A 25,229-nucleotide genomic window follows, 5' to 3' on the forward strand; every position below is an offset into this window, starting at 1 on the left:
TTTGTCAGATACACATTCTTCATTCAAGATTTCTTCATGTAGCAGTTACAAGGATGTGAGGAAATCTGCTACGTTTGGCTGTCACAGGTTCACAGGCTGTATTAATAGATAGGATTAGTGAATAAGCACAGGTCTGAAGGCTGTAAAGCTCCTGTCCCTTGAGACTTCCTTCTTTAGGTTATTAGTCTCATTGAAGAGCTTCTCCGAATAGCGGGAGCAGAAGCAGAAGAAAAGGCTGGATTTATTTTATTTTGCCTGGCATTTGAGATATACTGGGGTAAAGGCAAGTTCTGGGTCATAGGCTTTGTTGAAAATGTCTCTCCAGTCTCCACAGGCACCCTGGAGGAACAACAACATCAGTTTCCTGAGCAGAGAGGCTGCTGTCACGGAACAAGGAGAGACTATTATAGGCTTCTACCTACTGGCTTTAGGTATGTACTTTGTTTTGACTTGGCTTGTAAAATGAAGCTCCTAGTAGAGTTTGGTATAAAGCTCAGAGTGACTGCACTTGGTTTTTACCCATAACAGAATAAGATGTTATAAAATGCAACTTTTTTCTTCAGCTATTACAGGATTAAGCTTTCTTTTGCTAAGAGGTGATTAATAATCAATGCAAAAATTTTGAAAAGAAAGAAAAAAAAACACTCAATCCTGCAAACTCTTAATTACTGTTCACTGAATTTAATATGTGGAAAGAGCACATATTAAGAAACACCTTATCAGAAGTACATATAATACTTCTCTATCTTCTTATGTCTCAGTAGCACTGAATTAATGTTCTGTGATTTCCAGAGTTTTGACTACTGCTGGTCAGTTGGCATCTTACAATTACCTCCTGCAGAGACAGAAAATACAGTTCTATCATTTGTTTTTTTCCCTAAATTAAACTATTTGTACTACTTTTGCTTTAATTGTTCACTGAAAAACAAACAAACAAACAAAAAAAACTTCTTTAAACAGGGCCTATGAGAGATCTAAGGACTAGAGCATTATCCTGTGTTAGCAGTTCCAATACTTCGCGTTCATTTACGTTCTCCTGTGTGACAGCTATTATAAGTGTATAGTAGCTGAAAATGGAACCTAATATGAACTCAGCTGGATCACAGTGCAACTTTGTTGGTGTCATTTGTTTAAATATTGTCTACTTGAGGCAGGCTCACTGAAGGATATGAGCAAACCTCATATTAAACTTCATATTAAAGAATGCAGGTTTGGTAAGTAATCAAAATTTCCATCTGTATAGTTTCACATTAAAGTTCAAGAAAAGATAACTTCTACATCAGTTATTCTAAGCAGCCCATACAAAAATGTTTATTTTTAAATGTTTGACCTAAGCATTTTTTTTCTTTTTCTAAGCTTGCCATATATTGCAAGTAGCTCACTCACCGTCAGCTAATGCTTGAAAAAAACACTGTGAAAATTATAATGTAAAACAATAAGTACTTTGTTTATATGAGATTTTCTGTTTTATCTGTAAAAAGTAGGGGAAAAAGAAGTTGGTTTGGAATAAAAAGAGAGATTCTAGCCAAAAGAAAAAAAAAAAAAAAAGTAAATAAAAAAGCATGACTTTTATCTTATTAAGAAACTTAATTAGAAGAGTGCCTGCAAGATAAAGTGGAGTTATCTCAAATTCATTCCCAATCTGTTCGCATGTGCACACCCCAGCACAAATGGCTGGGAACAGGCTGCACCATCGGCTAATGAATTAATCAGTTGCATTTAGGACTAGAAAAACCTTGTGGGTCAGCAAGGCCAGTCCCCTGCTGCGACAATATATAATCCCTTTTACAAAGCTATCATGCTTCCTTTTACAAATGGTTAGGGATTTTTGTTGTTGCTGCCCTTCTTCCAATTGACAGCCTGTTCCTGACTTCATTTCTGTGTTGGGTAGGACCGTTTTCCTAAATTCTTAGCTAAATTGATCATATGAACTTTGTCCTTTTTGTCACTCCTTTTAATTTAAATAATTTTTGTTGCCTGCAATTAATCTCCCACAGCCTCTCTGTATCCCTAGAGTAACATTAATATCCTGTTGTCAAACTTTGTATTCATATATTAAGCAAATGAGGGTTTTCTTTATCTCCTGTCATAGGTGTTTCCTCTGTCATTTTAGCCCGTCATCATAGCAGCTTTTTGCAGTTCCAACTTTGACTCATTTTTTGAACCAGAACTACATACAGAATCCAAACAAGATCTCACCATCACCATTCATTCATATTTACACTTCTGTAGCTCTGCTAATCCCTCCTAGTGGTGCCTGTGCATCACAGACAGGTAGCATGTGCTTCTTCCACTGAAGGTGTTTTCCTTTACTGCTTCCTAATGCTGACCTCACATCTTATTAGCAAATACACCTTCAAGTACTTAAGCACCCAAGCTTTTACACTGTTCTGTTAAATTTCATTCATTCCTAATTACTGCAGTCTTCAAAGTCACCAAGTAATTTTTATATGCTATCCAGTCATCTCCTATCACTGATTGTCAGCTTTCACCAGCAATTTCATAGCTGCTGTAGCTCCTTCTGGTTATGCCAAACCTCTCATGAACCTAAAACCTGTTCTGAAGCCGATCATGGAGGAAACTCATTACTAATCTCCCTGCACATAACATTCACGCTCAGGTCCACATCACTGCAATTGTTTCTATTCCTCACCTGTGTGAATAAACAATTTCCTATATGCTAACAGAATACATGTATTTATTAAAGATAGTTTAGTACTTCTACACCAATTTCTTTGGAAAAATACTAGTAGGGCATAAGCTAGTTTTCAGAAGCCCTTATTACCAAAGAATCTATTTTTCATTTTATAACCATCTCTTTATCCTCCCTTTAAAATTTGGCTTAAGGACCTGCTGCTGCAGGATGACTGAAAGACTGTAAATAAGGTCTCAAAATCAGTGAGAAAAAATTGGAACTTTCCAATTGTGTGTGTTTTATGAGTCGCCACAATATCTTCCAAAGCACTCTTTAGTACTGCTGTCAAGGAGAATCTTTCTTTGAGGGGACTGGTGAAAATAAGCTGTAAGTATAAAAATATTAGGGGGGAGAATTTCCTTTATGATCTTTCTAAAAGAATGTTTTTCAGAGTTTGACAGCTAAAATGTAGACAACAAGAAAATAACAATTTTCAGCAGGAATGTTGTGTTTGGTGGGTTGCTTTTTTTTTTTTTTTTTTTCTTCCAGCTTATGATGTTAGAATTCAATATGTATTTCTTCCGGATCTCTTTTAAGAAATATTTGGATATGCTTTTTATTTATTTAATTATTTTAAATATAGAGACAGCAATACAATTCCACTGTTAGCAGCTACATAAAAAACACATCTATACACTTCATTATAATTGAAGTTTTATATATCAAGGGGCCAATGCATTCAGCCAAACATTACCTGTTTTTGAAAATGGACAAACACATGAACCAACAAGTTATTACCAAAATGTTTCAAACTTTGTAACTAGTCTAAGCTTCATCTGAGTTTACTTTCTGAAGTCTATTTGTAATCAACTTCATCTGCCCCATGTATCTGTAAAGCTGAAGTCCTACTGTGATAACGTCATACAGCTGCTAAAGGTTGCACGTTCATTGGTTTTTAAGTGCTCCAGATCCTTCTGACAAGCTTGTAAATGCTTGGAATGTCACAGCTGCTATTGAAACTTACCACCAGATTCAAAACTGCTACCTAAGTCAAATCCAGACTGGTGGGGTGGGATGACATTTTTCCCCCCATAAATATTAATTGTAATCCTGAAGTAATTGTTATTTTCTGTGTTTAGACACAGTTTGCTCTGTGCTCATTTTCCTAGTTCCCTAGATTCATATTTAACTGGGACTGTTAGAATGAAAGTTTGGCATAAAAGAAAATTTTGAGCATGACAGAATATTTGATAGAAAACAAATTCTGACTCTCTGTGAGTGCTCACATCAGAAAGGCATGCTGAGAGCATTACCAGCCTGATCTGAAAATGGGAACGGACCACAAGACCCAAACTTGCCTTTAAATGGCACTCATTTCTGAATGGTGTCAGTAAGATACTTGACAAGTGACAGAATGAGTGTTATTTTGGACAGTTATTTGACAACTAAACCTGAGAAGGTGGGAAAGAAAACAAACTATTCACAAAGTATCCATCCACAAAATGATTGTATTTACCGAACAAATAATCTCTCCACGCTTTGTCAAGTCTAAAACATGATGACTTTTCTTTCTGCCAAAATTGGCAATATGGCCTAGATAGGATATTGTGTATGTATAATTAGCAGTGAAGACTGAAAACAGAACAGGGTCACTTCACAGCTGCAGTAGTTAATGACAGATTTGCAACCTTTATATTTTCTCACTGTTTTAGATAAAAGATTTTCAGATGATAAAACTTGACAGCAGACTCCTTCAGATAGGGATTTACGCTTACGTAGTACAGGCGGTGGAGTCAGTGTTCAACTCCATTCATGCCTGCTCTATATCTAGATACTCAATCCAATTTCATTCCTAGAGGTGAAGCCAAGGGAAAAACATAGTTTGCCCTATGACACTGAGCCTTCACCTTTTGTTCTTCATTACTTCATTACTTGAATCCTTCCACTTAAGACTGTATGTTTTAAACTGTAGATGGGTGAGGTATAACCCACCCCTTTTTTTAATTAATTCTTATAAGTTTTTAAAAGTAAGGCCCACACAACAGTGTATGTGTAGTATGAAGAAGCCTAAGTATGTAAAAAGGACAATTACCTGTCCTAGCTGAGCATGGATGCTCGCATCTATTGAAAATATGGGAATATTGAAAATAAGCTATTAGTTTCCCTATACCAAACTAAACTCTGGGGAAAAAAAAAAAAATCTAATGCAAACAATGAAATTGCACACAGGCTCTGGTGTTCATCCCTTGTTCATAGCCCTTCTCAAACAGATGAGAGAAAAGAGGATATGCCTACATGCTCAGGCTTGGGTGATCTGGCAGAAATCTTTGTAAAATTGTTGCATTCCACATTAGCTGTTCCCTGTTCCTGGCAATTCACTCTTCTCAGATGCTTTCAGCAGAGACGTTTTCACTGTCTTTATTCATTCTTGTTGTCTACTTTTTGGATGCTTGTTTTGCACTGGCTGGTGGACAGCATGCTGATACAGGACTTTGCATTTCGGTTCCTGACTTCTACCAGCTTGCTTGGCAGCCTTCCCGTTCCTCCCCTGCAAGTCATGGATAACTGCACCAACCTCCTTTGTGGAGCATTTTTGAAATCCGAGGATTAAAATGCTCCATTAGGAGGTATTACTTCAGGGGAAGGATTACTACTGAGTTATATAAGGGCAATACAATGGTTTTTAATATTGCTTTCCATCCTGTTCCTCCTACCTCCCAGTGTTTGCAAATGTGGTACCAACTATGTTTCTGTAAGTAGAAAAGGTCTTCACAGCACTGTCCACAGATAAAAGCAGGTTCCTGAGGAGTATGGGTGACTCTTTAGTTTTTCAGTATGTAGCGATTATCAACGCTCATTTAGCCTATTCTGCTCTGATACTGGCAGTCTCACAACAGCTGCTCTCAGTCCTGTCCTCTGTTAATGAACATCAGCAATTTTGTCACCTGCCATTTAACTGCCAGCATCCCTGGTCAATGAGACCATATCAGACAGCATTACAGCTTGTAGGGGAGCTGCGATGGCTCTACTCTGAACCTTATGTTGAGTGGAAGTTCTCAGTTTCACCCTGTCTGTTATTTTTCTCTCTCAGCCACTTAGAGATCTCAATTGGAACCTGTCTGTCCTTTCTCACCAGAATTTCCTGAGGATCCCGAGATTGGGTTAGGGGGGTTTGTTTTTGTTTTGTTTTTCCATATCTTCCTGTAGAACATTGCAGACAGACTGCAGAAAGCAGAACTGGTTTCCTCAGCTCCATCTCTTCTACCCCTTGTTTCATTGAGAGGTCACCTGGTGACACCAATGCCTTATAGCACTTCAAAGTTCAGAGGTTTCTTTCTGGCCTCTGGATTGGCCTGTGATCTGCCCTGAGGCACGCATGCCTGCAAAGCAATTGAGGAAATTCCTGCCCTCACCAAGTGTCAGAACTATTGCTGCATTTGCTTGGCATTACATTTTTAAACCTTTTTTCCCTCATTGTATTCTCAGGGCTGGGGAAGAGGTGTTTTTGTTTGGTTGGGTTTGGCAAAGTCCAAAGTCAGCAACCCCAAAGCAGCATGCCTATCTGAGGGTGCAGAGATCCAGTGTCCCACAGTCACTGCTCTGGTTGATAGTACTTTTATGTCACCATTGCTTTTGTTACTCAAAACAAAACTCACTTGTTTTCTTAGAACCGAGTTCTTTCTTTTTTATTTTATTTTTGATCAGAGTACTAATCAGGCATACCTCCAAGACACATCAGGTGTTTTAGGGACTGCATATGCCAGTGAAGGTTACCCACCTGCAGTGGTTGAGAGCATTGCCCCTGTCTTCAGAAGTGTTATGCATGCACTCTCTCTCTGATTTTATCTCATTGCTTCCCCCACTCCCATTCCTCGGTGTCTGAAAGTAGTTTTGAAAGTGATCACAAATACGGGGTGCCTGTCATCTTCATCTAAAATAGCTGTATTGTTCTTTTGCATGACCTTTTTCCTCAGTTTTTTTTTTTTTTTTTCTTTTCCCCTAAGACACTTTGACTGAAAACTCCCTTACTCTCCAGGCTCAAGGGAATTTGTTCTGTGTATTCCTAGCAAGTGCACATGTATGACATTGTAATCCTCCTATCTATTACACTGCATTGCATTGACAAAAGGTTACTGTTTATAGAAGTGAAATTTTATTATGTTTGCCATTTTAGCACAGTCTCTTAATATTGATAGGGAAAATACTTCCACACCTACTGCCTTGAAAGTTATCTTACCTTAGAGGAGGTAGAGTTGACGCATGTAAACACTACAGCTCTCATGATTGCACTGCAAACTGTCCTAATGTACTCCCAAAGCAGTCAGTCCTCCCATGCCCTGCTGTACCTATTTATAATGCCGAGACCCAGAGAAAAGTTGAAAACAATTTCTGTCTAGAAGAACGCACAGTCTGGTAATAAGACTCCGTTAAGAAACATTGTCACCTAGTGGCCAGAATAAGATACACTTATTGTTGTTGATCTTATAAGGACATATATCTGTATAAATATGTATGTGTGTGTATATATATATATATCTACACGTATGGATCTCAACATATCATTACACCCATGTCTATTTCTGGTTAACGCCATATGTTGACACATCAGCTCTTCCCAGTTTGAAAGCACTTCAGCAACTCATGCGTGTTTGCTATGCGAGCCAGAACGGCAGCTTCTTGGCAGTTTTACAAAGAAGTTATTAGAAAGGAAATTAGTCTGCAGAAAAAGCTGTTTGCATTGCAGTACCGAGACTGTACTACCAAGCACCTCCCGCTCCAGACTAGCCACTGCACCCTGCTGGGCTCTAAATATGTAACCTCGCTACTTGGAGAACAAGCACATTGCTCACTGGTGTTTCAGCTAGTGATATTCCCAGCTGGCTTGGACATACAGAGGAAATTTCCTGCTAAGTCCCTGCCTTGTGAGCCACAGTCTGACCGAGAAACACCGGGTTCCCATCATTTGGGGTTATTATGTTTCCCAAAGGAAGGCAGCTGCCCCATTGCTGTGATAATAAACCTGTCAGCTGTTCTTCATCTTGTGAACTTCTCTGAATATCTAGAGGTGCTGTGCAATGCCGTCACATCACATCCTTCTTTAGTACATGTATTTGCATCTTGTTGTGTCCATATTCAGCATCCATACTCCGGGATAACTACTTCTTGTGTCCCGATGGAAGATTAATGTTTTTCTCTGACCTGGTTGTTAGTTAAGGTTGCACCTTGGCACCAGCTGTGGGAAACAAATCCACCAGCTCCTAGGCTCCTACAAAGTTGTTCTAAGCAGCAGACACCCAGAAGAGGTGGTGTTTTGCTCTGCATTAACAAGGTGAGGTGTGTGCAGTCATGGAGCAGGTTTTGGGGTGGAGGTGTGAGTTGATGGGAGCTGGGTGCTACCTAACCTGGTGCTCATCAGGAGTGCTCATCACTCCTGAAGCTGTCCTGGAGCTGTCCCCTTTACCAGCTAAGTCCCATTCTCAACAATGAGCCTGATACTTACAAGCAAGCGTCTTGTTAAACCTAATTCCTTTCTACATGTCTGTATCACTTCAGAAAGTGGGATGCAAACAACCCAGGTCTTGCATGGACAGGTAGAGCAATAGCCACACATATTTGTGTGATACTCTGGATCTCTCTAAATGAGTAGGTGACTGATTATTACCAGATTCAGAATCATCTCCCTTCCTCATGTTTTCTTTGTGTAGCTAGACATACAAGACTGTAAGAGAAGACACAACTTTTTTTTTTTTTTTTTTTTTTCCTTTAGTGCTTCTGTGAATGTCCTTTTCTAAATGTTCTTTTTATACAGATTAAGCCATTTCCAGCTGGAACAGACTTTGCTGAAAGGAGATCCTAGACTGTTCTAAGAGAATAAACTTAATTGTATTAGCTGAAAAGGGCAGTACTCCAGAAAAGACTGCTGAAGCATCTCTGTGACTATTTGCGTGATCATTCAGGATCCATTACTGTATACAACATATCTAAACAGCTGCAGCTTCTGGCAGATTTTATGTAGTCTCTGCTCCACTCTACCACTCTTTCTATTTTTTCCCCAGGAGTTGTTTCATGAGTTTCATCCATCTATTTAGGAAAAAATAAATAAATTTACTCTAGGCCTTCAAATGGTGGATCTTCGGGAAACACAGCAGCAACTCTTTGTGTTCATTCTGTTTTATTGCCAGTTATTCACTTGTTCCTAATTCTGAAATACACCTAGTTACTTATAAAGGTTTCATGCATAAGCTGTCCAGTGGCTAAAATACAGTTTCAATTAATTTCTAATGGAACAAAAGGGTAGCATTAGAAGTGACATCACACATTTACAGATTGAACTGCTGCTTGCTTTGTTTGGTTTTAGATTTCATTAATTTATTTTTTTTTTCAGGTTGGCTGTCTTGGTTTGGAAATAGCATTGTGATTTTTGTCCTGTATAAACAAAGACATCTTCTGCAGCCCACTGACTACCTCACATTTAACTTGGCAATATCAGATGCTGGCATCTCTGTGTTTGGTTATTCACGGGGGATCATTGAAATCTTCAATGTTTTCAGAGATGATGGATTCATTATCACATCAATATGGACTTGCCAGGTAAGACTGGATTATACTCAATTAGACAAAATAAGTGTAGCTATTTGTGTACATACTGTGTATAAATAACAAAGCAGGACCAAAAAGGTGAAAAGAAGTACTGACTAACCTTCCAAAAGGACAGTTGTCTCTTTTGCTACATCCATAAATCCATGTGATTGATCAGCTTTTGACATATTTTCAGTGATTTTTCCTACCACAAAAAATAAACATATCCAACACGCTGACTGATGCTACATTTAAATGCTGTCCTTCCTACAGGAGGATTCTGTATGCTTGAAATTCATAATTTGCTTTGTAGAAGAGGGTCTAGAAACCTTAGAGAAGGTTTGTATAATGAAAGTTTCACAATTATTGCACAAAAGATGTCCTTTGCTATAGTGTGTTTACAGTTTTATTCTATGTTCTTGTGGTCACTTGAGGAGACCAGCACTGATCAGTTCAATCCACATATACCATAGAGAAGATTTACTAGTGAGTTAGTCTAAAATTGCACTTTCCAGAGTCATTTAATCTTGGTTTTACAGGAAAACAATAACAAAGTGGTTTCTTGTTTTGGTTGATTTTTTTTTCCATAGTGATAAAAGGATGCTTATAGCATTTTTTCTTATCTATATTTACCTCTTATTATCTGCTTTATATCCTTTTTTCTTTTCTTACTTGAATCAGAAGTGCATCTGCAGAGTATTATGGGACTTGGACTTGTGTTTTGCAAGGTATTTTAGACATTTAATCTAAACGAAGAAAACAAGACTGAGTTGATAGGGATTTGATTTTTTGGAGGCAGACTTGCACATTGCTTTCCTTCTCCCCTTCTTTCCTTCTCTGGTATCCACCAGAGAGTACTTTGCTCTTTGTAGGTAACAAGCTTTTCTTCCCCTCCATGTGAGCCATCAGAGAATCTAGCTCTATCTCTTCACAATAGTTCTTACTGTTTTTTTTTTTGTTGTTTGTTTGTTTTTCCTTAGCTTCATGTCATAGCTCACACTCATGTTGGAAAGCACAGCTGCAGGCTCTGCTTCTCTTCAGCTCTCTTGCAGCTAGCCCAGTTGTTGACACTTCAGCATTTAACTCAAAGCAACCTAGGCTCCTGCTTGACAAGGCATTTAGAGCAAAGCTTCTGCATGGCACTTGGGCATAGCCGTTAATTACAGCATGCAGCTAGTTGTGCTGAATCGCTTGCAACGTTATGTCTAAAGTCTTTCTGGATTTGGGGTCTATGGTACAATGAGTGACTTCCCTTTATGGCACACTTATCCCTGAACCTGGAGGCAACTTTTTGCCGGAAATTTGAAAAATGTTATTATTGCTAATTCTGAAACACGCACACCTTCATAGACAGAATATAAATATGTTCCACAGATAAATAAGCACAAGCCTGGCTCTCTGGTGCTGTCAGTAACATCTGTGAGAAAATATATTTAATGTGAATGTCTGCTTCATGAAGGAATCAAAAATCTGAAAATCTGAAAATGACAGGATAGCCTACAGCAAGGTATAAGTAAGATCATGATGAAGGAAAAGAGAGAGAGAAATAATCCTCTTTTCTTGCTTTATTTATTTATTTATTTTTATTTAAAGAGGAGGTTGAACTACTGTGTAACACAGCAAAGAGAATTTTTACAGCTTGTGTCTGCTTACCCAGAGAATACAATTTTTCTGCAGAACACTGATTAACCTAAGAGCTGTAGCTTCATTTAAAAAAAAATAAAAATAAAACAAAGTTTTCTTACTCAAAATATGTGTCTATACCCATTTGGCAGACAAGGTTTTATCAAAATGAAGCTAATTATTTCCTCAGTAAAATCCCATTATTTCTCTAATGAGAAAATTGAGAAAATCTACAATTGGAATTTAAGGTCTGTTGAGGATAAGCTTCCAGAAAACCTTTTAATTTTCTTTATTAATGGAAGCTTTTCAGTTCACCAGATAAACAAAGACATACCTATGAATCATAAAAGTCACACCCAAATTTAGAATAAAACAGAATCCCATTTTTCCACATGTTTTAAGAAAGGTTGGTGCTATGGTTAGGGAATGAAAGGTGAAATCTGGATCTCTGGGTTCCATTCCGGCTTTGCCACAGACCTCATCTGTCAGACAGGGTAAACCACTTAGGCTGAAATCCTGAACTGAGGTCTGTGGCATATCAGAAAATTTACAGCCCAGCTGGTTGAAAGAGGTAGCATTAAATGACCTTTCTGGTTTCCCAGTTTTTACTACCAATGAACTGTCTGTGACTTGCTGAGTGAAAACCAGGATATATTCAACAACAGGTAGGATTCCTGTTTCCATCAAGATTTTATTCTGTCTTGAGGGTCACAAAAACAAGTTTAAACCCTGGCATCCATCTTCTTGATTATTAAGTTTGGCAAAACAGAAGCCAGTGATGAAAAAGTAATATTTGTTAAGATGGTTCATAATTTGTAAAAGTACTGTGGCTATCTGTGAGACCCCACCTAGAGCACGGTGTGAAGTTCTGGGGCCCCTATTATAAGAAGGAGATGGAGCATCTGGAGTAAGTCCAGAGGAAAGCCATGAGGATGATTGGAGGCCTAGAGCACCTCTCCTATGAGGACAGGCTGAGGGAGTTGGGGATGTTCAGCCTGGAGAAAAGAAGGCTTTGGGGAGACCTTACAGTGGCCTTCCAGTGCCTAAAGGGGGCCTACAGGAAAGCTGGGGAGGGACTCTGTCAGGGAGTGCAGTGGTAGGACAAGGCGTCATGGTTTTAAACTGTAAGAGAAGAGATTTAAATTGGATATAAGAAAGAAATTCTTTACTCAGAGGGTGCTGAGACCCTGGCACAGGTCACACAGAGAAGCTGTGGATGCCCCATCCCTGAAAGTGCTCAAGTCCAGGCTGAATGGGGCTTTGGGCAGCTTGGTCTGGTGGGAGGTGTCCCTGCCCATGGCAGGGGGTTAGAACCAGGGGATCTTTCAGAGCCATTCTACCCAAACTATTCTATGATTCTATGATCTTCAGGTTTTTAGGAAGAATATTGTACTGAAATTGCGGGAAGCTTCTCTGTGTTAAAAAAGATTTGTACACTTCTGTGCATATGCAGACAGCCAGCACAAAGCTCATTATGAAAATGCTCATCACTGAACAGCAGTAGGGTTTTGATGGCTTGTTTTTTGCTGTTTATATGGTGTGATACATTTATAGCCTGACCAGAACGGGTCTTGCATCTGGAAGCCGGGGAGTGGGGGCCTCAGTGCCAGGAAGGTGAAGTCATGCTTTCTGTCACAGCTTTCTGTCACAAGTGTGTGTCTCTTGGTCCCCTGTTCTCACTTAAGCTCCTCTGTAAGTAGCTAGGGTCACAATCTGGACTGCTACACACATCAAGGCTGTTTCTTCAGCATGACTCACGTGTTTTCCATAACTTGGTTCATTTTGCTGGGTCCCAAGGATAGCCTCACTTTGGCTTTCTGTCCTTGTCCATTTCATTAAACATTTGCTCCTGTTTGATCAGTCAGCTTCTGCTGTCAGGTATACTTAGGGAAAATTTATTTTTCCAAGCTAGCCTGTCATTTCTGTTTATGAAGAAATTTCATGAGCTCACCTCACTTAATCCACATAGCTATTTTCCCTTCCTCTGCCTTGGGCCTTCTTCAGTGCCTTTCGGTGATATTTTTCAAAAGGTAAGGTTCACCATGCTTGGCTGTCCCAGGTAGGGGGAGTGGGGAGGAGACATACAGATACTTCTCCTCTAGAACAATGTTGTCTGGGAAAAAGCCCCATGTAACAAAAGAAGTACCTCTAGATAAAAGGACCACCTTGTTGCATGCATGCTGAACAGGACAGATGCGTGTGCTCCCTGCTCTCCCCCTCTGTACGGAAGCAACACTACTACTCTTCCTCATGACAGATATTACTTTTCTTTTCTGGAGGTTTGACAGAGCTTTGCTGTCAAGAATGAGGTTACATGGTAGGTCTGTGTCGTGGTTTAACCCGGCTGGCAGCTAAATACCACGCAGCCGTTCGCTCACCCTCCCCCCTCCCTCTCTGGGACGGGGGAGAGAAATGGAAAGTGAAGCCCGTGAGTTGAGATAAAGACAGTTTAATAAGACAGGAAAATAATAATAACAAAATAATAATAACAATAATAATAATAATGTTACAATGGTGATAATAGGAAAGTAATAATAATATGTACAAACAAGTGATGCACAATGCAATTGCTCACCACCCGCTGACCGATGCCCAGCCTAACCCCGAGCAGTCCGGCCCCCTCCCCCCGGCTAGCCACCCCTATATATTGTTTAGCATGACGTCAGATGGTATGGAATACCCCTTTGGCTAGTTCGGGTCACCTGTCCTGGGTCTGTCCCCTCCCAGCTCTTACTGCACCCTCAGCCTGCCTGTTGGCAGGACAGAGCAAAAGGCTGAGATGTCCTTGGCTTGGTATAAGCACTGCTCTGCAACAATTAAAACATCGGGGTGTTATCAGCACTCTTCTCATCCTAAGCCAAAACACAGCATTCCACCAGCTACTAGGAAGAAAATTAATTCTGTTCTAACTGAAACCAGGACAGTCTGTATACAAATACTGCTCCCACTGAATGCTCTGTATAGATATGATTTTCCAAGGGTGGCTTTTGTGTTCTTTTCACTTCTCGTTTATCCCTTCCCTGCTGTAACCCTGTGTCTTAGTCCTGTTCTGGACAGAGGGAGGACAGTCAGTCTCTAGCATAGTCCTTTTTTTTTTTTTTTTTTTTTTTTTCTTCCCCCTCTGGTAAAATTATCAGCAAGTAAACCAGCTCATCTAGTAAAGTTCAGGTCAGTGAATATAAGTCAGCAACCAAGAGCCATCTGTTCCCCCATTTACCATATTCCTAGTTAAAAGCTACCTCAAGATATATTTTTGTCCTTTCCATATGCTTTTTGTTCATATGTTCTGCTGAATTAGAAGTTGCTATGAAACCTGCAAATAACATTGCAATGCAAGCCTACTTGCTTGTGGGGAGTAAAGCTATGTTAATTCTCTGCATGTAAACATCACTGTTTCTTCTAAACTTTTTAACTCAACTAACAGAAACAACTTCTTGTATCTGCCAATTATGTGCTCGATACAAAAGATGTGGGCTTCAGGGAGCTTCTATATAAAGGCAAAGGGTTGTAACCTATCTGATTCACATAAGTGCATTGTAGTCATGTCAGATACTGAGGATGGGCTGTGGGGAGCCCTAGAATTTGAAATGCTTCATAATCCTGGTATTTTGCCAACTATTGCAACACTTGCCAACTATTTGCAGTCACTAATTGATTCATCTCATTTCTTATGTTTGTGTGAGAATATAGGTGTGTTTTGTTTTGTTTTTGTTTTGTTTTGTTTTTTTGTAGAATCACAGAGTCATAGAACATCTTGGGTTGGAAGCAACCTTAAAGACCATCTAGTTCCAGCCCCCTTGCTGTCAGCAGGGATGCCACCCACTAAATCACATTGCCCAAGGCCTTGTCTAACCTGCCCAGGGCCTCATCCTATTTCTTTGGCCCTGGCTTTTGCTCATTCTAAGGACCATGGAGCATCGGCATACAATAAATGGTCTTGGGCCTTGTATTCGCAGGCAAGGGATGTGGGTCTGAACACTTTTGAATGGAGGAAAGGGAATCCAGCTCTGCTGCACTCTCAGTGGGGAAAAAGAGAAACTTGATCAGCAATCCCTCTGCTTTTCACAGTGACATTGCTTAATTTTGGAAAGCCTTACATGTTAAAGGGACAGTGAACCCCAAGCAAGTCTGATCTGCAGCCTGGAATAAGACACTGAAAATCAGAAGGGAGGTGAGTGATGCCCCTCACCTAATGCTGTCGTCCACTTTAGGAGCATTGTTTGCCATGTCCAGTCTAGAAGCCAGGCTCTAAGGCACAATTCCCCCTGCACCAGGTAAGCAACCAGACACGCAGCCCTGCAAAACTGAGCACGTGCTGCTTATCACCTTCCATACTCTCAGCTTCCAGTCACTGCCTCTTGCTGACATTTAAGGCCAGCATTTTTGGTGTGATTAAATGCTTAAAGATCTAATCTGACATTTCTGAGAAGGAATAATGATCATCTTTTGTAAACGTTGGAGGTGGGGTTCTGAAACACTGAAAGGAAAATTGAAACAGGAAATTCTGAGATCAATAACATGAAAATATATGGGCTCTTTTCTGAAGTTTTGAAGCAAGGACTTACAATCTTGAATAAATTATTTTATATTTTATTGATGGCATTTGCTTTCTCAGAACATACATTTATCTTTTTTTCCTACACAATGATTGTAAAATGTTACTAAATCTTTTCTGAGGGGAAAATAGAAGATTAATATCTTTTTGTTTTAACAACATGTTCTGCAAATAATCTGATAAATCAAAAACCCTGAAGACATTTATGTTCTTTTGTAAATAGAGCAGATTTGAAGTGCTTAGATTTCTGTCCATTTAATATAACCAGTATAACCAACCAATCTATTGGCTTAGCTAGATTATTGACTCTGTTAACTCAGTTTGTGATTTTTACATGTTTTACATGTAAAAGTCAAGATGGTGTTAATGTATTACTGCATGTGGTGTGGTATTCCTTCACCTTCTGGGTGGAATGAATGTCCAGTGGTAGCTCAGCAGTCAGCATGAGGTAAACGCAATGGCAGATGGAAAGGACCAAAATGAAAGCTCACAGGCTTCCTTTCATCTCCTGGTACTTGAGAGATTACTGAAGAAAACATTAGGGAACTGTCTTCAGTTCCTTGAGTTCACTGCTGTTTGTGCACAGTGGAGCCAGAACACATGCTATAGGAGTACCTTCATCCTCAGCATGGCTTTCTGGAGCAGACTAGATTTGGCAGAGATTTCACAACCACAGACAGAGCAAGCACAGATTTGCTTGGTGTAAAAATCTTGCAAGATCATTGTATCCCAGCGTCCAAGAGCTCTAGGACTGAAGCTTGGACAGAAGAAAACAGATTGTTTTCTCAAATCATAATGGCACAGGCGTGTGGCCTAATGTCTGCTTAGTTGATAAGTAATCAGCTATCTAACTATAAAATGTAACAGAAATTAAAACAAATGTAAAAATTGAGTGAAAAATAGTTACTGAATATCTTAGCATAGTGTTGTGGTGTGATATTGCTGGGATTTTATTTATATATACCTTACCATTCCTGACATTTCAGTGAGATGAAAATAACCCAAAGTCAAATCATGGAACTGGCACTAAGAGCATTAAGAGATAAAACAGGTGTTAAAGGTGCTGAAGAAAAGCTGTGTAACATTAGCTCTGTATTCAGCTCACCCTAACACACTGATCCACTCTGAAAGGTGGGGTGTAGAGACTGATTTATAAAGCAAATTCAAAAATTGGTGCCCTTTACTTTGGCTGTACTGTGCTACGTAAAGCCTCTTCCTCACCCAGATATGTTTCTCTGAACAATCTTTATATTTGAAATATTATGAATACAAGAATATTACCTCATGGACATTTTTTCCTTGCATAATGGATTTGAATACTCGAGGGGGGCAAAAGGGGGACAGGCAAAGATAGTAATCTTCCCTACTTATTTATTCCTGGTCTGCCTTGATATAATCTGAAGAGTATATACATTGTAGTCAATAAGGTAAAAGCAGCTCACATAGACATCTGTGAGCTAAATTTTAATGAAAAAAATACTTTGTCTGCAGGGAAGGGAGAAAAAACTGTGCCTTTGCACAAACAGAATCATTAGCAACACAGTAGATCATTTCAGTGTAACTAATGTGACTGCAGGGAAGTTATGCCAGTTTCCATTAATGATGAAATCTCTCTCATTTTTCTGTAAATGATTATTTCTGCAGCCAATTGTGACAAATTAAGGAAGATATATATTTGGTACTTGAAAAATTGTGACTACTCAAACTATTGGTTTCATTGTTTAACAGGACTTATGCAGCCCCTCCTGTGTCACCTAGGTACTGCATCAAATCACAGTGCTGCCTGGAAAGAGGACTCATTGGACAGTGATCATATAGAAGTGGGAATTCCAAAGCCTAAATTCTTATTCCTGGAGCAGTCTTTCCTCCTGGAGAGCTTTGAAACATCCTTTCCTTTTTTCCACTTTCTTACGTTGAGATTAGTAGTTTTCATCATTCTTCAGTGTTGATGTGTGTTCCTGAAAGACTAAATGTTATCTTTGTAAAAGCTTTCTCTTCCCCAGGCTGAACAACTGTCCTCTCCAACTCCCTCAGCCTGTCCTCATAGGAGAGGTGCTCCAGCCCTCCAATCCTCCTGATGGCCCTCCTCTGGACTCACTCCAACAGGTCCAATGCTGGAGCTCCCATAGCTGAACGCAATACTCTAAGTACATAAAGTCAATAAACCACTAATGTGTAGAAAGCAATTCCTGCTCAGGTCCTGTCTTTGACCCTTTGCTGACTGGATCAATGACAAGAGGACCATTGTTTGCAGTGGGCTTTGTATGGCATCCAATATTTTCACATCACTGTATGTGCAGGATAGGATGATGTTGCACCTGTTGGCCTTCCACATAACTCCCAAGAATATCTTGTGCACTTCCTTCCAGGTTGTCCCTGGGCTACCTTGGAGAACTTGGATGGTTACTTGTAATCTTTGGGCTGTCCTGGCAGGGTCTGTAAATAGGCTGTAAGACCTCTTCTTCCCTTGAGAGTTGTGTAAGCCTACATGAACATTTACCATGACCTTTTGAAAAGGCAAAGCTGGTACTTCTTCACTTTGAAAATTAAACTTTGACTTAACCTGACATTAAATGACCTCAGTTATTGGGGTAGGATCACCATAGGTCATAAAGTCAAGCATTGCTTTCCATGGAAATGTAAAGATAAGATAGGTGACTCATGAGGCTGTTTTCTTTTATCTGCTTATGTATTTGTTTATTTATAGTAATGGTGCTGCTAACAATAAACAGCCTTTATTGTTAAATAACAGAAGCAGCCTTTGACTTAACATCACCAAAGTGGAGAGGAGTTTTGGCTCAAGCCCACTGACTTTTACACAGCATAGCGTGGAGGTTCCCAGAGGACAGTTTCTTATCTAGTGCTTCTGAATTTCCCTGTGCAGTAAGCCACAGAAATATAATAGTAATGCAGCATTTAACCTGAAGATGGGAATTTTCCCACTGTTTCTGGATCTAGGTGGTATGAGATATGTGCTTTGTCTCTTCCTCCCCATTCATTCTTTATGGATGGATGGGAGAGGCATGAAACCTGTCATGGTCCCACAGCATCAACCCAGAGCCAGAAAGGAGGTGCTCACAGGCATGTGCACATGTGGTACTTGCAGTAAGATTATAATCCAATGAAGTTCTGTAAGGAAATTCTGAAAGAAATTTGACTTTGTTAAATTACGTGTTCTTGCTGTAGTTGTTACCTTCATAACCATACACATTTGTACAGGCATAATACCATGAGTATAAATTGTGACTTGAGAGGGCTACAACTAATAACTCAAAGCCACCCAAAAGTAAAAGTTGAATCTCATTAAGCCAGTATATAAATCTAAAATAACTACAAGCAAGTAGACTTATTCTGAATTCCCTAATATTATCAAAGCCAAAACCTGATCTGCATATATTAATACTGCATATATTAATAGCTTGCACCAACTGTACATTCAACTATCTAGTGTAGTTAATACAATTATATCTTTATATATAATTGTATAGCCTAAATATTGGATTCATGTTTTCCTATCTTTAATATATATGCAGTAAACAGAAAGGTTTAATTACTTGGTGAACACAAAATACCGAACACCTGATGGTTTAAACCGTATAATCCTGTTGGGTATCAGTTCTCATCTCCTATTAGAAAATTAAACGTTGTTGGTGTCAGAGACTTCTAATAGCTTGGATTAATGCAATCACCTCTGAACAGGGCTACCTTTGAAGCACAGCAATGTGGTGCGAGCGGAAGACACTGTTGAGACTGTGGTAGATTATAAATCTTTTTTACTTTATTACACTAAATTTTACCAAAGCAGTTTGAGCACTTTAGGAACACTACACATTGGGAGTTTTAAGCAGTCTACTGTGAAGACTGCTTTTGATCACAAACTTTGGTAGTTCTTCCATTTGACAGAAGATTCACTATAAGGCAAAATAGTTCAGTGGCATATTACTGAAGTATTGGAGAGATGGGAGAATAATGTTGAGAATAATTAGATGTGAGTGGAATATTTTCTCACACTGAAAACTCTGAGAACTTGTTAAACTTTAAAACGTTCTCTGTTTTAAGAGAACTCACTGTTTTTGTTTGGTTTTTTATGAATGTATTTCTTGAAAATTGATTAGATGATTTTATTTTATTTTTTTATTTTTTGGTCTTTTGACAAAAGGGAGGTTTATTGCCAATATCTACTTACATTATGATAAGGGAATAATCTGATTTGTACTTATTAAATTATTCTGAGAGATGATATTGTGATCAATTTTACTATAGGCAGTGGAAAAATAATCTCTGTTAAAAGTTTATCTTTTTATTTACATATTCATTATCTCATATTTAATAGAAGAGGCACTGTGGTTCTGAAGGGAAGTAATGCGCTTCAGGGAATTGCAATAGATTCACCAGCTGGCCAGAGGAGGGAGTGATGCAGCCATCCTGGCTGTTGAGATCTATGTTTCAGCCTAACTGAAATGTAATAGCTACTCTGGCAATCTGCTTTTGTGCCATTAAACCTTGATTAATCCAATAATAGGCTATATTTTTCTTTGTCTGCTGTAAATGAAGACAATCCTTATGAAGTCATTAGGGATACATAAGTAATAAAGGTAGTAAAACTCGGGTGCTCATAGCTAAAAATTTGATGGTACACTGGGGATTTCTGACTCTCCCTGTGGTGAAGGAAAACTTAAGAAACAAATTTGCATGCAGTAGGAGCTTTATGTCTTGTGGCTTGTAAATAGTATACCAAGAACATTAGTGAGATTTAAAATAAGTACAAAGCAGAGAAAAAAAAAAAAAAAAAAGGAAGAAAAAAAAAAAAGCCTTTTCTTCAGTTGTGCCTTAGCTTCCAGGCAACATAAAGATAATGAGAAAGTTCTGTGAATATCTACACAGCCAAAGGAGCAATATTGGTATGGCACTGAGAAAAAAACTTTTAAAACTGCTAATTTACTTTTATTTCTTAATAGGTAAAAAGGAAAGGTGGTGGGTCAAAATTACTATATGGTCAATTTTGTGTTTCTATTGGAATTCATTGTTACCTATCAACACTGTTGGTATTCAGTCATAATAGGAAGGACAAGATTGCATTACACAAAAATGGAGGAAATGTGACTATGCAGGAGGGAGATAGCTGGGGGTAGAATAAATGAAAAGGAAAAACAGAACCCGAGAAGGAGAAAACCATTGCTCTTTCTGAGTAAGTACAACTATTTATAAGGAAATGGTTAGTCAAGTGTTTCCTTGGCTGTGCATCTTTAAGCTAGCAGAAAGTTGCAAATACTTTTTTTGTTTGTTTGTTTGTTTTTGGTTTTTTTTTGTTACTTACAGGTAGTAAAAGCTGTGGCTGCAAAAATCAGGACTATGCTAGAGTAGCTTTTCTGTTGCTAACTACATTGGGTAGTCACTCTGCTTGCTACCTGCAGTCAGCGTTGTCTGTTTAGGAGCAGAGGTCTTTCTTCCATATCCAGTTGTATATGCTTGCTGTCTCAAGAGCTTGCTCATCCCTTGTATCTTTAGAGAAGTTTGGCAGGGATAACACTGGTTTGAGGATCCTGCTCCCAAAGCAGCCCTAACGCTGCTGCAATGTTCTCTCTTATTTCAATCTTCCAGATGCCATGGCCTCTGCACGGGCTGCTCTGCAGCTTGAGAGCCATCTCATTTACCTCCTTTATTTGTTTCATCCCAGCTCTCTTGTCATCCCCTGAGCTCCCTCTCCTCCTTGCCCCTTTACCTTGTTGGCTGTGTCCCAGTCGTGCAGCACAGCCGCCTGTGGGATGCTGCTGCTGGTTTGGACACAGTGACTGTGTGGCCCTGCTCAAATCTCTGATTGTAGCCCCACACTAACAGAAGCAACAGTATTCTGATGCGCTGAAATGCTTTTGTGGAATAGCAAGAAAATATTTTGGCTTGTTCTTTCTTATGGTGATGGAGCTTCATCTTAAATAGTAAAGGGGAAGAAGTATATTTCTAAACCCACTTTCCTCCCTTGTAAACATGCCCAAGGGCTATTCCAACTGAGGACTCAATGTAATTGTCTCTTAGCTGTGATGTGAGGGAATGGGGGAATGGAAGAGCTGTGGTCATGCCTGCAGGTAGCAAAACATAACGTGATGTAACTCAGAAAAACCCACCTGGTTTCAGCATAGAAGGGCTAATGGATACACACTCCAAAGTTTGTCCTACTACTGAAGTGTTAAATCTCATAGCCCTTTAAAATTAATTTCAAAGTGCTTCTTTGCCTCGCTGCTGAAACACTACTTCCTTTCTAATCTAATAACTGGAGCAATTGGTTAAGCTTAACGCTTAAGTGTGGTTTCTCAGTAGCCCTCAGCCATGCTGTTTTCTGCCTATATGAAGCATTGTTAGAGCACATGGAGAAGTGACAGCTGTTTGCATCAAAAGGGATGATGAAATGGAGAGCACGTGCTTGTATCCAGGTATTTCACTCATCTCCACAATACACAGTGGGTAAAATTCAGCCAAATGCAGCCTATAGTAAGTAGCTGAGGACATCTGTTTTCTGATGTGAACCTTGTTTGCATTTATACATCAAGTATGAGTTGATTGTAAGGAGAGAGTAGGTGGATTTAGCTTGTCGCAATAGCAAGTATTGTGTGCATTTAAAATAGGTCTGGAAACATTGGCCTTAAAAAGTACTTAGAGTCAGCATAAGGGTGTTGGTGGCAAGAAAAAACACCAGTGAAAAACGATGAAGCCGCCCTTTCCTATCCTAACCCTTCACCCAATTTAATTTATACAATCTGCCATGGTCTCAGCTTTGAACCTGGATTAAAGCCCCAGATTCTGGGATAAATTGAATTCCATGGGAATTGTGCCCATTCACACAAAGACGGAGTTTGTTCCCTTAGAATAATGATGTGCCTTCCCTCCGATAATTTTACAACTCGAATGCCAAGTCGGAGTCCAGCGACACTTGCTCAGTGTTCCTGCCTCCCTTGGTGTAAAACTGACACCTCCAAGAGCTCCTCTGCTCTGCCCGGTTTGGTACATCACCACAAGCTTTCAACAACAACAAAAAAAGGACTGCCTTCAGTATTTTGCCTGGATCACTTCCCAGTCAGATAGCGTTCCCTAGCAGATGGCTGCATCCACCTTCACCGCAGCCAGCAGTGGCTCCATTCCTACATTCGCAGTTGACACCAGCAGAGTTGTTCCTGTCCTGCACGTCTGTGGCTGAGACCTGACATCAGTGGGAGCCGGAGGTGAGGATCAGCATTGGTAAATAGTCAGTAACACCAGCACTGACACCCAATCCATTTGGAAGATTGAGTGTCAGATGTTTTTATTTAATGTTTTGCTAGGTTTTTCTTGCTCAGCTGAACCCATTACCTCCTATGTTCTTTCCTCTTTGGCCTAAAATTCATGGAGTTGGTTTGTGTTTTTACTCTGCCTCAGTGGGTTGGCCGCATCCAGACCCTTTGTGCACATTCAGGGGTTTTCTTCACTTGAGTTCAATCTTTTTTCTCCTTCATTTGGCAAGTCATTTCAGGGAAACTTAGATGTGAGGGTGTGTTTTCTTGTTTATCTGATGTACGTGACAGAGCACTTTTCTAATTTTTGAACATTTACTTGCTCACTGATCCTATAGAAGATGACTCCTCCTGACATTTTATATTTCCCTGCTAGTTGGGTTGCTGGAAAAATTTTCGAGAGCATTAACATGAAAGTGACAAGAGCAATCCCTGTGGTTCTTTTCCCCTCCGGCACTGCAGTAAGAGAGCACCCTGTGCTGCTTTGTTTTTCAGGTTGATGGCTTCCTGACACTTCTCTTTGGCCTGGCGAGCATTAATACCCTTACAGTGATCAGTGTGACTCGCTACATAAAAGGCTGCCATCCTGAGAGAGGTAAGGAATAAAGGCAGATCCAGTTCTGCCTTCACTGAATTTGTTTTAAATCTGTACTCCTTTCAGTTATACAGTTTATGAAGTATAAATTAGATGCACTGGAAACCATAGCCTAATGTAGTCAGGTATGTTAGAAACATGTTTGCACAGAATCCTTCAAGAGTTAACCCCTAAAAAGGCTAAATTATTAGCAGTACCCTTTGGTTACCATGGTTGAAATTTACTTGTGCAGAAGACAAGACCTGCTGATTCTCTGTGTTTCTTAGAGTACAGCTTAAATAGCTCTCAAGTGATTCATACATCTTTGCCCAGAATCACTGTAACCAACAAATTTTCATCTTCTGTGAGATGATATTTAGGAGAGCTTCCAGCCTCGATAAGATCCCTGGTTCAGAAAGCACAGGCATTGTGGACTGCTTAGATGGCACTGGGAATACCCAGCCTGCACATCGTGCCTCCAGCGTTCACAGCTCTGTGCAGCCTGGCATCCCCATGTGCCCTTCCCACTTCCCCTCAGTGGACAGTTTCATACCACGGGAGATGAGAATTACTGGCACAGTTCCCAGAACTGACCATAACCCATCTCTACCCTGTCTCCTGCCTATCTCCTGGGTCTGTGAGGCATCATAGACACAGCTTCTCACCCACAATTCCTCCTCTTCCAATGTCCTGGTATCTGCAACCTGAATATCTCAAGCAACTACTCTTCATTACTGTCTGCAGTGCTAGAGACCTTTCACCAAGTGCTCTGTTTTTGATGTTGTTGTTTGTTTGCTTTTATATGTCTTTTATACCTTTATATGTCATTTATACCTTTGGTATAAATGCCTCTCTAAAGGCATATGAGTGCTCCACTGTTCAAATCTAGTCTGAAATCCTTTACATGTGAGGTGAAGACCCCATCAGAGCATAAACATGCCACCCTCTACTGTTTTTCCTTTGTGATTCTTTATGTCACCACTCTCCCCCAAGACACTCTCTTTCACAGGATCAGGAGAAACCTTTCCTTGCCATTCAACTTGGATCTTCTGTCTGCTGAAACTTTGACCTCCACTGGGAGCCTTACTTTGTCACTCCTCTTTATGCCTACATATTCTATAAATTCTCCCTAGTCTTCCTTTCACCATGCATACATAATGTATTTTAAGTTTTCATGCTCTCATTATGACTGGATTGTACCATCTTTCAAGAAGGAACTTACTAGTATCTCCATATAAAACATGTACAAATGCACTGGATGCATTGTATATGTTTGTTTTTCTAATAGCATGAGCATTATTAGCTCTGAAAAGAGCTTCTACAGGGAGGTCTTTTTTTTTCCACAAAGTTCTTCTGCAGTTTGCTGAAGTTTTAGATTTGTTGAAGTTCATTTTCAAAACAACCTGTTCGAATTTGTCTCTGCTGTATTCTATAGCTTATATTCACTGCAAATTAGGAAGTCATATTTAAAATGTTTCTCTTTTGTAAAGCTGCAGCACAAGTTCATCTGAGGGTGTGCATAATTTGTTTGCCTCTTCAGGAAATCTGACCAAGTACTCAATATAACTTTACATAAATTTTGAAGAACAGAGATTAGTGGCCACATAAATACTTTCTGTGTAGACAAAGAAATTACCGCAATGTATGGCAACAGTGGGACAGATTAAATCATTTATACTGAATGACTAATATAGTTTGACCAGATAATATTTCTTGTCCTTTTTTAACAGCAAAAACTTTGAAATGAGTAAGAAAATCCTAGGATTTATTGTTTGTTTCATATAAAACAACATAGAATTGTTTTGTGCTTTTTACAAAATCACAAAACAAAACTGACACAGAATTTACCAGTTCTGCAGTGCTCAACAAACACTGTCTTCTGCTAAAAAGCTGTTCAGTTCCACTGCTCTACAAGTGGTCTTGAACACAATCCAGACCAGTTTTCATATTTCAGTTTTTCTATAAATACCTATTTCTGACTTAACTTTTCTTAAATAGCTG

General features: G+C 39.4%; 1 protein-coding gene across 1 annotated transcript in view; it reads left to right on the forward strand.

Moving 5' to 3' along the window:
- Window positions 1-313: 313 nt before the first annotated feature.
- The window catches only part of LOC309877215 (visual pigment-like receptor peropsin), a gene marked incomplete at both ends in the record, with an annotated part of 29,671 nt that continues 4,755 nt past the window's right edge, over window positions 314-25,229 (forward strand). The window contains 3 exons of the mRNA XM_082758442.1: window positions 314-431; window positions 9,021-9,226; window positions 23,150-23,249. Of these exons, the coding sequence (XP_082614568.1) occupies window positions 314-431; window positions 9,021-9,226; window positions 23,150-23,249 (424 nt within the window). The remainder of the gene's footprint in view (window positions 432-9,020; window positions 9,227-23,149; window positions 23,250-25,229) is intronic.

The sequence above is a fragment of the Aythya marila genome (genome assembly GCF_965140915.1).
Source record: "Aythya marila genome assembly, chromosome: 3".
Classification (NCBI taxonomy): domain Eukaryota; kingdom Metazoa; phylum Chordata; class Aves; order Anseriformes; family Anatidae; genus Aythya; species Aythya marila.